This window comes from Rhinoraja longicauda, chromosome 37, assembly GCF_053455715.1.
Source record: "Rhinoraja longicauda isolate Sanriku21f chromosome 37, sRhiLon1.1, whole genome shotgun sequence".
Classification (NCBI taxonomy): Eukaryota; Metazoa; Chordata; class Chondrichthyes; order Rajiformes; family Arhynchobatidae; genus Rhinoraja; species Rhinoraja longicauda.
This window is the reverse complement of record NC_135989.1, coordinates 4,617,769-4,633,130: the sequence shown is the minus strand read 5'-3', so window position 1 is coordinate 4,633,130 and position 15,362 is coordinate 4,617,769. Positions and strand designations below refer to the sequence as shown.

The 15,362-nt window shown below is 50.5% G+C and overlaps 1 protein-coding gene across 3 annotated transcripts in view; it reads right to left on the bottom strand.

The window, feature by feature from the left end:
• Positions 1–239: 239 nt before the first annotated feature.
• The window catches only part of LOC144610713 (adhesion G protein-coupled receptor E3-like), an 85,342-nt gene continuing 70,219 nt past the window's right edge, over positions 240–15,362 (bottom strand). For all 3 annotated transcript variants that reach the window (XM_078429618.1, XM_078429619.1, XM_078429620.1), the window contains 5 exons: positions 9,609–9,675; positions 8,032–8,123; positions 6,071–6,239; positions 3,202–3,330; positions 240–478 (listed from right to left, as the gene is read on the bottom strand). In XM_078429618.1, the coding sequence (XP_078285744.1) occupies positions 446–478; positions 3,202–3,330; positions 6,071–6,239; positions 8,032–8,123; positions 9,609–9,675 (490 nt within the window). In that variant the 3' untranslated portion in view covers positions 240–445. The remainder of the gene's footprint in view (positions 479–3,201; positions 3,331–6,070; positions 6,240–8,031; positions 8,124–9,608; positions 9,676–15,362) is intronic.

The following is a 15,362-nucleotide window of genomic DNA, read 5'->3' as shown; positions in this document are numbered from 1 at the left end:
GGCCCCTGGTTCTGGACCACAGACCATGTGTGCTGTCTGTACGGAGTTTGTACGTTCTCCCCGTGACCTGCGTGGGTTTTCTCCGGGTTCCCTCCCACACTCCAAAGACGTGCAGGTTTGTAGGTTAATTGGCTTGGTATAATCGTAAATTGTCCCTAGTGTGTGGGTGTAGGATAGTGTTAGTGTGCGGGGATCGTTGGTCAGCGCGGACTCGGTGGGCCGAAGGGCCTGTTTCCGCACTTTATCTCTAAACGAAACTAAATTAAAGTAAACTAAACCTTCCTGGCCACCAGGAATGGTGGGAGAAACAAAATCCCTGAAGGTTTCTGGCCACAGTTCCTCGCGGTGAGGGATAGGCGGTGGGATTCACATTGGAGGTCCACCAGGTAAACTCATCGTAATAAAGTGCTTCAAGTCCATCCCCTCCATCGCCGGCATAAGATGCTCACTGCTCCAAGGCAAGGCTGATCCTGGACTTCTGAAACAAGAGGAAAAGAGATAGGAGGTAGAGACATGGAGGCGGTCACGGTGGCACAGCGGTAGAGTTGCCGCCTGACAGCGAATGCAGCGCCGGAGACCCGGGTTCCATCCCGACCAAGGGCGCTGTCTGTACGGAGTTTGTACGTTCTCCCCGTGACCTGCGTGGGTTTTCTCCGAGATCTTCGGTTTCCTCCCACACAGGTTTGTAGGTTAATCGGCTTGGTAAATGTAGTGTGCATGGATCGCTGGTCGTCGTGGACCTGGTGGGCCGAAGGGCCTGTTTCCGCGATGTATCTCTAAACTAAACTAAACTAATCTAAACTAAACTAAACTAAACATGGAGACAAGGTGGACAGTCTGCCTGTCCATATAGTTTAGTATAGTCTAGACTGCTTCAGTTTAGTTCAGTTTAGTTCAGTTTAGTTTAGTTTGAGGTGTCGCTGGAAATTTTAGGGAGATGGGGTGCCAGAGAGATGTCAGAGGAAGGGAGCTGAGAATCTCTGGTGCTGTTTACACACCTGTGGAGGCTAGTTTAGTTCAGAGATACAGCACGGAAACAGGCCCTTCAGCCCGGCGAGTCTGCGCCGACCCGCGAGCTCCTGTCCACTTTCCCATCCCCCCCCCCGACACCCCAGGGACAATTTACAATTTTACAGAAGCAAATCAGCCCACAAACATGCACGTCTTTGGAGTGTGGGAGCAATAGGCCGATGCAAAATGCCCCTAGTTTTAGTTTAGAGATAGAATGGGGAAACAAACCCTTCGGCCCACCGAGTCCGTGCCGACCAGAAATCCCCCTGCACTAGCACTAGCCTATACACCACTGGAGTTAAATGGGTCTACTGTGGATAGGGTGAGCAGCTTTCAATACCTGGGAGTCCACATCACAGAGGATCTGACATGGACAACACTGTCACCGCACTGGTGGGTAATGCAAGGCAGCACCTTTACCACCTCAGACAGCTGAGGAAATTTAGAGTCTCTCTGAGGATCCTTCAGTGCTTCTACTCTGGGGCTGTAGAGAGCATCCTGTCCGGGAACATCACAGTCTGGTTTGGGAACAGCTCTGCCCAGGACAGGAAGGCTCTGCAGAGAGTAGTGCGTTCGGCTGAACGCACCATGGGAACTACACTCGCCCCCCTGCAGGACCTATACATCAGGAGGTGCAGATCCAGAGCAAGTAAGATTATGGGGGACCCCTACCACCCCAGCAACGGACTGTTCCAGCTGCTACGGTCAGGCAAACGCCTCCGCTGTCACGCTGTGAAAACGGAGAGGATGAGACGGAGTTTCTTCCCACAGGCCATCAGGACTGTCAACTATTATATCACCAGGGACTCATTTAATTGACTGCATTTTGTGTTTAAAAAAATAATTCTGTTCTGTTTGTAGTTTAGCACAATCCGCAGGTGTTGCCACTTTCATTTCACTGCACATCATGTATATGTATGTGACAAATAAACTTGACTTGACTTGACTTGACTAGGGACAATTTCCAATCTTTACCGAAGCCAATTAACCTTCAAACCTGCACATCTTTGGAGTGCGATGGAGGCAGATTCAGTAGTGACATTTAAGAGGCTTTTGGACAGGCATATGGCCAAGAAGGGAATGGAGGGGTGTGGATTATACACACGTAGGTAGGAAATGGTCTTGGCATCATGTTCGGCACAGGCACGGTGGACTGAAGGCCCCTTACAGACTTTAGAGATGCAGCGCAGAAACAGGCCCTTCGGCCCACCGAGTCTGTGCCGTACACTAGCACGATCCGGCACGCCGGGGCCAATCTGCAATCTCTACCAAAGCCAATTAACCTACGGAGTTTGTACGTTCTCCCCATGACCTGCGTGGGTTTTCTCCGAGATCTTCGGTTTCCTCCCACACTCCAAAGACGTGCAGGTATGTAAGTTAATTGACTGGGTAAATGTTTAAAATAATTGTCCCTAGTGTGTGTAGGATAGTGATAATATGCTGGGCGGCACGGACTCGGTGGGCCGAAGGGCCTGTTTCCGCGTTGTATCTCTAAAGTCTACAAGCCTGTATGTCTGGAGCGTGGGAGGAAAAAGTTTTTCCTCATCTCCGTTCTAAATGGCCTACCCCTTATTCTTAAACTGTGGCCCCTTGTTCTGGACTCCCCCAACATTGGGAACATGTTTCCTGCCTCTAACGTGTCCAACCCCTTAATAATCTTATACGTTTCGATAAGATCCCCATGTTCAGTACAGACACTGTGGGCCATAGGGCCTGTCCCTGTGCTGTGCTGTTCTATGGTCCATGTTCTACTTTTTGTGTTCCGTGTTCCATGTTCTAACACGATCATGGCTTTCAGCTCCACTCCTCCACTCCACTTTAAAACCGAGGTGAGAAAAAACTTTTTCACCCAGAGAGTTGTGAATTTGTGGAATTCTCTGCCACAGAGGGCAGTGGAGGCCAATTCACTGGATGGATTTAAGAGAGAGTTAGATAGAGCCCTAGGGGCAAGTGGAATCAAGGGATATGGGGAGAAGGCAGGCACGGGTTACTGATTGTGGATGATCAGGCATGATCACAATGAATGGCGGTGCTGGCTCGAAGGGACGAATGGCCTCCTCCTGCACCTATTGTCTATGTCTATGTCTATTTTGTGTCAGCTGTGATTTGTCACATGTGGCAGTAACGATTCATTCATTCATTCATTCATCTCTGTGATGAGGGGCTGTCATTTCTGACATGGAAACCAACCTGCTTGCTGGAGGTTTGCCTCTGCTGTAAGCTGCCCAATGGCACTGAGGAGCTGACTGCAAACTCAGAGTACAGAGGGACCTTTAAACCAAGGATCCCGGCGAAAAACGTCCAATATTCCTCCCGCACCTATAAATATAAAATGCAAAGTGATTCAAAGCAGAATAAAGGTCAGCATTTGCATCTACCTCCCTCCCTCTGGTTTCATTTAGTTTCGTTTAGAGATACAGCATGTAAACAGGCCCTTCGGCCCACCGGGTCTGTGCCGACCAGCGATCCCCGCACATTAACACTAACTTACACACACGATTTTTAGATTTACAGCAAGCCTATTAATCTACGATCTTCCTAATTGACCGACAATCTTCCTAATTGACCTGTGTTCGGCTTTGGAGTGCCGGAGGAAACCGAAGTTCTTGGACAAAACCCAGGCAGGTCACGGGGAGAACGTACAAACTCTGTACAGACGGCGCCCGTAGTCGGGATGGAACCCGGGTCTCCGGCGCTGTGAGGCAGCAACTCTACCGCTGCGCCACCGTGCCAACCGTGTTGTGCAAATTAAGTGGGAAAGTTCCTGAAACAATGTGCACTTCCAAGAGCAGGATATGTTGAGATGGCGCAGTTGCACAGTAACGCAGGGGGTAGAGCTGCTGCCTCACGGTGCCAGGGACCCAGGTTCGATCCTGACCCCAGGCTCTGTCTATGTGGAGTTTAGTTTTGTTTATTATTGTCACGTGTACTGAGGCAGAGTGAATAGCTTTTTTGGTGCATGCTGTTCAGTCAGCCTATAATCTACTGTCTATAGGGTTGCCAACTTTCTCAATCCCAAATAAGGGACAAAAGGTGACGTCACCGCCCCGCGCCCCACGTGACCTCACACAGCCAGCGGCCACGTGCTCCCGCTCCACCAATGGTGGCCTCCCGGGTCGGGAGGTGGGATGCTATGCAACCTCCGTTAGGTGGTGCCCAGGCCTCCGGGCCTACAGCGCAGTGTACAGGCCTACACAGTCTGGGCCGACAGTGTCCGGGCCTACAGTGTCCGGGACTATAGTGTCCGGGCCTAAAGTGCCTGGTCCTACAGCTTCTGGGCCTACACTGTCTGGGCCTACAGTGTCCGGGCCTACACTGTCCGGGCCTACAGTGTCTGGGCCTACAGTGTACAGGCCTACAGTGTCCGGGCCTACAGTGTCCGGGCCTACAGTGTCCGGGCCTAATGTGTTCGGGCCTACAGTGGCCGGGCCTACAGTGTCCGGGCCTACACTGTCCGGGCCTACAGTGTCCGGGCCTATGGTTTCCGGGCCTACAGTGTCCGAGCCTACAGTGTTCGGGCCTACAGTGTCCGAGCCTACAGTGTTCGGGCCTACAGTGTTCGGGCCTACAGTGTCCGGGCCTACAGTGTCCGGGCCTACAGTTTCCGGGCCTAGAATGTCCGGGCCTACAGTGTCCCCCGGGCCTAATACGGGACAAGGGCGGTCCCGTACGGGACAAACCAACTTAGCTAAAAATACGGGATGTCCTGGCTAATACGGGACAGTTGGCAACCCTAACTGTCTATACCCTATAATTTATCTGTCCGGTCAGACTATACATGATTACATTCAAGCCGTCCGTGCACAGGTACGGATAAAGGGAACAGCGTTTGGTGCAAGGTAAAGTCCAGTAGTTTGTACGTTCTCCCTGTGACCTGCGCGGGTTTTCTCCGGGTGCTCCGGTTTCCTCCCACATCCCAAAGACGTGCTGGTTTGTAGGTCAGTGGTCCTCTGTAAATTGCCCCCTGGTGTGCAGGGAGTGGATGAGAAAGTGGGATATCACAGAACTAGTGTGAACGAGCGATCGATGGTTGGCATGGAATCGGTGGGCCGAAGGAGGTGTGGGTGTATCAGTGTTACAGTGTGGGGTGTTACAGTGTGGGGTGTTACAGTGTGGGGTGTATCAGTGTTACAGTGTGGGGTGTTACAGTGTGGGGTGTATCAGTGTTACAGTGTGGGGTGTTACAGTGTGGGGTGTTACAGTGTATCAGTGTTACAGTGTGGGGTGTTACAGTGTGGGGTGTATCAGTGTTACAGTGTGGGGTGTATCAGTGTTACAGTGTGGGGTGTTACAGTGTGGGGTGTATCAGTGTTACAGTGTGGGGTGTATCAGTGTTACAGTGTGGGGTGTGGTGTGTTACAGTGTGGGGTGTATCAGTTACAGTGTGGGGTGTATCAGAGTTACAGTGTGGGGTGTATCAGTGTTACAGTGTGGGGTGTATCAGTGTTACAGTGTGGGGTGTATCAGTGTTACAGTGTGGGGTGTGGTGTGTTACAGTGTGGGGTGTATCAGTGTTACAGTGTGGGCTGTATCAGTGTTACAGTGTGGGGTGTATCAGTGTTACAGTGTGGGGTGTGGTGTGTTACAGTGTGGGGTGTGGTGTGTTACAGTGTGGGCTGTATCAGTGTTACAGTGTGGGGTGTATCAGTGTTACAGTGTGGGGTGTATCAGTGTTACAGTGTGGGGTGTATCAGTGTTACAGTGTGGGGTGTATCAGTGTTACAGTGTGGGGTGTATCAGTGTTACAGTGTGGGGTGTATCAGTGTTACAGTGTGGGGTGTATCAGTGTTAGAAACATAGAAACATAGAAAATAGGTGCAGGAGTAGGCCATTCGGCCCTTCGAGCCTGCACCGCCATTCAATATGATCAAGGCTGATCATCCAGCTCAGTATCCTGTACCTGCCTTCTCTCCATACCCCCTGATCCCTTTAGCCACAAGGGCCACATCTAACTCCCTCTTAAATATAGCCAATGAACTGGCCTCAACTACCTTCTGTGGCAGAGAATTCCACAGACTCACCACTCTCTGTTTCAGTGAAGTGCGGGGAGCATCCTTACCTGTTTATTGAGGAGGCAGTGCAGGACAAAGATGAACATGCCCTGGAAGCTGTTGATGACGGTGAATATATAAGCCATGGCGATGGTTTCTTCCCGGTAATGGAAAATCCCAAATATCCATGTGCATCCCAGCAGGAACAGTTGGGCAATGGCAGCCAGCGTGAAGGACCTGGAGATTCAGAGGGAAAGGCGAGAGGTGACCAACACCAGAGAGATGGCAGACAGAGCTGATTAGGTTTATAAGGTCACAGCGATAGGTGTAGAATCAGGCCATTCGGCCCATCAAGTCTACTTCGCCATTCAATCATGGCTGATCTATCTCTCCCTCCTAACCCCATTTCCCTGACTTCTCCCCGTAACCCCTGACACCCGCACTGATCAAGAATGGACAATAGGTACAGGAGGAGGCCATTCGGCTCTTTGAGCCAGCACCGCCATTCAATGTGATCATGGCTGATCATTCTCAATCAGTACCCCGTTCCTGCCTTCTCCCCATACCCCCTGACTCCGCTATCCTTAAGAGCTCTATCTAACTCTCTCTTGAAAGCATCCAGAGAATTGGCCTCCACTGCCTTCTGAGGCAGAGAATTCCACAGATTTACAACTCTCTGACCCAAAAAGTTTTTCCTCATCTCCGTTCTAATCTATTTATCTATCTTGGCCTTAAAAATATCCACTGACTTGGCCTCCACAGCCTCCTGTGGCAAAGAATTCCACAGATTCACCACCTTCTGACTAAAGAAATGTCTCCTGTGACCTGCGTGGGTTTTCTCCGAGATCTTCGGTTTCCTCCCACACTCCAAAGACGTGCAGGTTTGTAGGTTAATTGGCTTGGTATAAATGCAAATTGGCCCTTGTGTGAGTTGGATATTATTAGTGTGTGGGGATCGCAGGTCGGTGCGGACTCGGTGGGCCGAAGGGCCTGTTTCTGTGCTGTATCTCTAAACTAAATCTAATCTGAACTGAACTACTAATGCAGGTTCACTGTGGCTTTCAGAACGGAATCGGATGGATATATGTTGAGGAATAATATAGAAGAACACAGTGTAAGGGCCAGGCATGGTGGTGCAGCGGTAGAGTTGCTGCCTTACAGCACCAGAGGCACCTTAGTTCGATCCTTACTAAGGCTGCTGTCTGTACGGAGTTTGTACGTTCTCCCCGTGACCTGCGTGGGTTTTCTCCTGGTGCTCCTGTTCCCCCCCACATTCCAAAGTTTGTATGTTAATTGGCTTCAGTAGAAGTTGTAAATTGTCCCAAGTGTGTAGGATAGTGTTAGTGTAAGGGGGGGTCGCTGGTCAGTGCGGACTCGGTGGGCCGAAGGGCCTCTTTCCACGCTGTATCACTAAACCAAAACTAAACCAAACGTGCGGGTTTGTATGTTAATTGGCTTCTGTGAATTGTAAATAATCCTCAGTGCGTAGGATAATTCTGGTGTACTGGGTGATCGGTGGTTGGCACGGACTCCGTGGGACCAAGGGCCTGTTTTCACGTTGTATCTCTAATATCTCTAAAGCCTAAAGTCTAAAGTAAAGGCTGATACTAGCAAGATGCTCTGGTAGAGAGATGCTATGCATTTAGAGGTATATAAGGGACAAAAGGTGATGTCACCGCCCCGCGCCCCACGTGATCTCAGCCAGGCAGTGGCCATGTGCTCCCGCTCCACCAATGGCGGCCGCCCAGGCTGGGAGGTGGGTTGCTACGCAACCTCTGTTAGGCAGCGTCCAGGCCTACAGTGTCCGGGCCTACAGTATCCGGGCCTACAGTGTCCGGGCCTACAGTGTCCCGGCCTACAGTGTCCGGTTCCCGGGCCTAATTCGGGACAAGGGTGGTCCCGTACGGGACAAACCAATTTAGCCCAAATACGGGATGTCCCGGCTAATACGGGACAGTTGGCAACCCTAGCCAAAGGGCCTCTGGGGCAACAAGAGGGGAATGCAGTGCTCTGTGGCAGCATCCATTACCTGATCTTCTTCAGTGGGGTCTTATCTTTCTTCAGAGTGGACATCCTCTTTGCCAGCTTAACCAGCGTGATGCAGTAGAACACGATGTTGATCTGAAAGTCGAGAGATCCAGTTACAACCAGTGCAGCAACAAGGTTCCCAACCCAACCGCCCCCCATCCACGCTCACCAGAGATGCTGCCTGTCCCACTGAGTTACTCCACCACTTAGAGTCATAGAGTGATACAGTGAGGATACAGGCCCTTCGGCCCAACTCGCCCACACCGGCCAACATGTCCCATCTACACTAGTCCCACCTGCCTGCGTTTGGCCATATCCCTCCAAACCTGTCCTATCCATGTACATGTCCAAGTATCTTTTAAGTATCGTTAGAGTACATGCCTCAGCTGCCTCCTCTGGCAGGCCCTTCAGCCCTACTTGCCCATGCCGACTACTCCCCATGTGGTCACTCCCCATCACATGACCCCTCTCCCATCATGTGATCACCCAGTCATGTGATCACCCTTCCACCACGTGATCACTGCCCATCACGTGATCACTGCCCATCATGTGATCTCTCCCGGTCACTTTATCAGGCCGTCAAGAGACAACCCTTGTCCCGTGATCGCTCCCCAGTCACATGATCACCCTCCCATCATGTGATCGATCCTGGTCACATGATCCTACCTGTCAAACGATCGCTCATCACATGATCACCCAATCACATGATCAGACCTGTCACACGATCGCCCTGTCACATAACTACTCTGCCCATCATGTGACCCCCTCCCAGAATTGATCACATGACCCCTCCTCCCCCCCAGCCCCCAATCCAGACCCTGTTTCACGCCATTCCCCCAGTGACATACTCCAGACCCATCCACCCACATCCTCAAGTGAATCCTTTCCCCAATTCCACCCATCTTCAGCGTGTGATTCCCCATAACTCTGTGCGCCCCCTTTCCCCCCACCACCACCAGGGTTGCCAACTGTCCCGTATTAGCCGGGACATCCTATATTTTGGGCTAAATTGGCTTGTCCTGTACGGGACCGCCCTTGTCCCGTATTAGGCCCGGGAGGGGAGGGGGGCGCTGTAGGCCCAGACACTGTAGGCCCGGACACTGTAGGCCCGGACACTGTAGGCCCGGACACTGTAGGCCTGGACACTATAGGCCCGGACACTGTAGGCCCCGACACTGTAGGCCCGGACACTGTAGGCCCCGACACTGCAGGCCTGGACACTGTAGACCTGAACAGTGTAGGCCCAGACACTGCAGGCCCGGACACTGCAGGCCCGGACACTGCAGGCCCCGACACCGCAGACCCGGACACTGTAGGCCCCGACACTGCAGGCCCGGACATTGTAGGCCAGGATAGTGTAGGCCTGGAGGCCCGGGCGCCGCCTAATGGAGGTTGCATAGCAACCCACCTCCCGGCCCGGGCGGCTGCCATTAGTGGAGCGGGAGCACGTGGCCGCTGGCTGGGTGAGGTCATGTGGGGCGTGGGGTGGTGATGTCACCTTTTGTCCCTTATTTGGGAGTGAGAGAGTTGGCAACCCCTAACCACCACCCTGCACTGAGCGCCCTGCCTGCCCCTCACCAGTATAATGGTGCAGACCGGGCCCAGGAAGCTCCACAGGAAATGCTTCTCCAAGGACAGCCAGCAGCTGCAAAGGGAAAGGAGACAGACTGTTAGTGGGGGGTTCTTCAGCAGACTGGGTCTCACACCATCTAATGCAGTGACCTTCTACAGCAGACTGGGTCTCACACCATCTAATGCAGTGACCTTCTACAGCAGACTGGGTCTCACACCATCTAATGCAGTGACCTTCTACAGCAGACTGGGTCTCACACCATCTAATGCAGTGACCTTCTACAGATGCACTGTAGAAGGCATTTTATCGGGATGCATCACAGCTTGGTTTGGGAACAGCTCCATCCAAGACCACAAGAAAGTGCAGAGAGTTGTGGATGCAGCCCAGACCATCACACAAACCAACCTCCCTTCCATTGACTCCATCATGAGAGGAACAGATCGGGTAGACGCACAGAGTCTTTTACCCAGAGTTGGGGAATCGAGGACCAGAGGACATAGGTTCAAGGTGAAGGGGAAAAGATTTATTAGGAATCCGAGGGGTAACTTTTTCACACAGAGGGTGGTGGGTGTATGGAACCAGCTGCCAGAGGAGGTAGTTGAGGCTGGGACTATCGCAATGTTTAAGAAACAGTTGGACAGGTGCATGGATGGGACAGGTTTGTAGGGATATGGACCAAGCGCATGCAAGTGGGACTAGTGTAGCTGGGACATTGTTGGCCGGTGTGGGCGAGTTGGGCCGAAGGGCCTGTTTCCACACTGTATCACTCTATGACTCAATGACGTTTCGGGTTGAAACCATTCTTCAGACCGCTGGAGAAGTGTCCTGATCCGAAACGTCACCCATCTGTCCTTTTTCTCCAGAGACGCTGTTTCAGGCCCAGGAGACCCTTCTCATACTTAGTGAGTTTGCCATTACTCCCTTCAGAAGTACATCCAATTGAATGGGGAAGACTGGAACATAGAACTGTGCAGCCCAGGAACAGGCCCTTCGGCCCACTATGTCTGTGCCAAACATGATGCCAAATTAAAGCAACATAAACTGAGATGTAGCGACTTTGCCATTACTCCACTAGGAGTGTATCCCATTGAATGGGGAGAGATTCTAAAGGATGGCGAGGAGGGGGAAGAGGCTAGGCAAGGAAATGAAGGATGGTTCGATACCAGATAAATGATCTGGACAGCCATAAACTACCAACTACCTCTTGCACTACCATGGACTTGCTTTCTAACAAGCAAGTCTAAATTGTCATAGGCCTCCTCCAGTGCCATAGTGAGGCCCACCGGAAATTGGAGGAACAGCACCTCATATTTCGCCTGGGCAGCTTGCACGTTGGCAGCAGCTTGAACATTGACTTCTCCAACTTTAGATAGTTCCTCTGTCCCTCTCTTCCCCTCCTCCTTCCCAGATCTCCCTCTATCTTCCTGTCTCCACCTATATCCTTCCTTTGTCCCGCCCCCCTGACATCAGTCTGAAGAAGGGTCTCGACCCGAAACGTCACCCATTCCTTCTCTCCCGAGATGCTGCCTGACCTGCTGAGTTACTCCAACATTTTGTGAATAAATGCTTTCTAACTGTGTGTTTTGGCACTAACGTCTTTTATTGCTTTGCACACTTTTGTCTTGTCACTGGTAGAATTTACGTGTAATTAATGTTTTAGCCAGAGGGTGGTGAATCTGTAAAATTCATCGCCACAGACTAAAAACATAACGAACTGTAAGACCCTGCTAAACTAAAAGCTAAATTAAACTAAACTGAAAGCTAAACTGAATTAGAAACTAAACTAATCAAAACTAAAGAAAACTAAAGAAAACTAAAAACTAAACCAAATTAGGAAATCAATTAAAAACCAAACTAAACTGAACTGAACTAATCTAAACTAAACTAAACTAAATTGTACTAAACTGAACTGAACTAAAAACAACTAAAAATTAAATATCTCAGCTAAACTAAATTAAAAACTAAAACTAAACTGAACTAAACAAAAAACTAAATTAATCTAAACTGAACTAAGCTGAACTAAACTGAACTGAACTATTCTTAACTAAACTGATCTAAACTAAACTGTTCTAACTAAACTAAACTGATCTAAACTAAACTGAACTATTCTTAACTAAACTGATCTAAACTAAACTAAACTGATCTAAACTAAACTGAACTATTCTTAACTAAACTGATCTAAACTAAACTATTCTTAACTAAACTGTTCTTAACTAAACTAGACTGTTCTAAACTAAACTAAACTGATCTAAATTAAATTGTGGCACGGTAGCGCAGCGGTAGAGTTGCTGCTTTACAGCGAATGCAGCGCCGGAGACTCAGGTTCGATCTGACTACGGGTGCTGTACTGTAAGGAGTTTGTACGTTCTCCCCGTGACCTGCGTGGGTTTTCTCCGAGATCTTCGGTTTCCTCCCACACTCCAAAGACGTACAGGTATGTAGGTTAATTGGCTGGGTAAATGTAAAAATTGCCCCTAGTGGGTGTAGGATAGTGTTAATGTACGGGGATCGCTGGGCGGCACGGACTTGGAGGGCCGAAAAGGCCTGTTTCCGGCTGTATATATATGATATGATATGATATGATATGATAAACTGAACTGATCTAATCTACACTGGACTGCACTGGTCTACACTGGACCGGACTGATCTACACTGGACTGGACTGATCTACACTGGACTGGACTAATCTACACTGGACTGGACTGGTCTACACTGGACTGGACTAATCTACACTGGACTGGACTAGTCTACACTGGACTGGACTGATCTACACTGGACTGGACTGATCTACACTGGACTGGACTGATCTGACCTACACTGGACTGGACTGATTTACACTGGACTGATCTACACTGGACTGGACTAGTCTACACTGGACTGGACTAGTCTACACTGGACTGGACTGTACTCCAAAGACGTACAGGTATGTAGGTTAATTGGCTGGGTAAATGTAAAATGTAAAAATTGTCCCTAGTGGGTGTAGGATAGTGTTAATGTACGGGGATCGCTGGGCGGCACGGACTTGGAGGGCCGAAAAGGCCTGTTTCCGGCTGTATATATATGATATGATATGATGATATCTACACTGGAATGAGCTGAACTGATTTACACTGGACTGGACTGGTCTACACTGGACTGGACTGGTCTACACTGGACTGGACTGGTCTACACTGGACTGGACTGATCTACACTGGACTGATCTACACTGGACTGAGCTGGATGGATCTGTACTGCACTGAGCTGAGCAGCTGGGGTGGTGCTGGCCGTGTGAGGAGCACACTGTGGACGGGTCAGTGAGGGGATTGCTCCATGATTCTGCATGATCCAACACTGTCTGCATGGTGCGTGGAGGCAGGTCCACACGGGGGGGGGGGGGCACTGGGGACCCTTCCCTCTGCCAGGACCCGTCCCTCTGCGCTACAGCCTGCCAGGAAGGAAGTGACGGGAGGCCAGCGCGGGGGTGTGCGAGACAGGCAGCGTGTGGAGATGTAGGCCAGCTCCCCTCGTGTGGTTACAGCTGCCTGCAGCTCGCTCGGCTCTCCGCAGTCTCAGTGAAACCTCCAGTGAGAGTTTCGGCCGCACTTTGCAGAATCATAGAGTCACAGAGAGATACAGTGTGCAAACAGGCCCTGCAGCCCAACTTGCCCACACCGCCCAACAATGTCCCAGCTACACTAGCCTCACCTGCCCACGTTTGGCCCATATCCCTCCAAACCTGTCCTAACCATGTACCTGTCCAACTGTTTCTTAAATGATGGGATAGTCCCAGCCTCAACTACCTCCTGTGGCAGCTTGTTCCATACACCCACCACCCTCTGTGTGGAAAAAAAATCATGTTCCTTGTAATGACAATTGTATTCAAGTACAACAGTAGTTTAGTTTAGTTTAGTATAAATTTAGAGACACAGCGTGGAAACAGGCCCTTCGGCCCACCGGGTCCGCGCTGACCAGCGATCCCCGCACACTAACACCATCCTACACCCACTAGGGACAATTATTTTTTACATTTACCAAGCCAATTAACCTATAAACCTGCACGTCTTTGGAGTGTGGGAGGAAACCGAAGATCTCGGAGGAATCCCACGTGGTCACGGGGAGAACGTACAAACTCCGTACAGACGGCGCCCGTAGTCGGGATGGAACCCGGGTCTCTGGTGTTGTGAGGCAGCAACTCTACCGCCTCGCCACCGTGATTGTTTATTGTCACATGTACCGAGGTACAGTGCTGTTTCTTTTCTGCATACACTTCAATCAACATCTTACTGTGCAGAGGCACAATCGTACTCAATGATCATCACGTTTCCAGCGCCATCTTACATCCTTCAAGATCTGAAGGCCTTAAAAATAAGGGCAGCGCAGTGGGTTAGCGGGTAGAGCTGCTGCCTCACAGCGCCAGAGACCCAGGTTCGATCCTGACCACGGGTGCTGTCTTTGCGGAGTTTGCACGTTCCCCCTGTGACCACGTGGGTTTTCTCCGGGCGCTCTGGTTTCCTTCCACATCCCAAAGACGTGCAGGTTTGTGGGTTAATCGGCCCCTCTGTAAATTGCCCCCCAGTGTGTAGGGAGTGGATGAAAAAGTGGGATAAGTGTGAACAGGTGATCGATGGTTGGCGAGGACTCGATGGGCCGAAGGGCCTATTTCCATGCTGTATCTCTAAACTAAAAACGCATAGAGTGCTGGAGTAACTCAGCGGGTCAGGCAGAATCACTGGCGAGCATGGATATGTGATGTTTCAGGTCGTCCATGATCTCCAGAGATGCTGCCTGACCCACTGAGTTACTCTGAGTTACTGAGTCATTCTGAAGAAGGGTCTCGACCCGAAACGTCACCCATTCCTTCTCTCCTGAGATGCTGCCTGACGTGCTGAGTTACTCCAGCATTTTGTGAATAAATACCTTCAATTTGTACCAGCATCTGCAGTTATTTTCTTACACCTGACTTCCTGCTGGTGAGATTCCTGTTGCCCCAACTGTTTGAAAAGGACATGCTGTTTTTCTGCTGTAAGTAGTTGCGTTCACAATTCAAAGTTGTCTTGAACTGTGATCAGATGCTATAAGGTCATGAGTGATCGGAGCATGATTCTTATCCTCAGTGCCTTCACCATTGAAGGCAGGCATACAATAGGTATTCTTTACAAAGCTTGTGTTGTCCTGGGGTGAACCAGGTTGATCATGAATTTAGTTTAGTTTAGTGATACAGGCCTGGACCACCAAGTCCCAATGTTCCCAATGTTGGGGGGAGTCCAGAACCAGGGGCCACAGATTAAGAATAAGGGGTAGGCCATTTAGAACGGAGACGAGGAAAAACCTTTTCAGTCAGAGAGTTGTGAATCTGTGGAATTCTCTGCCTCAGAAGGCAGTGGAGGCCAATTCTCTGAATGCATTCAAGAGGGAGCTAGATAGAGCTCTTAATGATAGCGGAGTCAGGGGGTATGGGGAGAAGGCAGGAACGGGGTACTGATTGAGAATGATCAGCTATGATTACATTGAATGGCGGTGCTGGCTCGAAGGGCCGAATGCCCTCCTCCTGCACCTATTGTCTATTGTCTATTGAGTCCGCACCGACCAACGATCAACCATCCACTAATTCTATGCTACCTGCTGCCAAATCATTTACAGAAGCCAATTAACCTACAAACCTGAAATAGACACAGAAAGCTGGAGTAACTCAGCGGGACAGGCAGCATCTGTGGAGAGAACCTGGAAGGACTGTTTGGGACCTTGGATGGAGTCGAGGGAGGGGGAGGTAAAGGGACAGG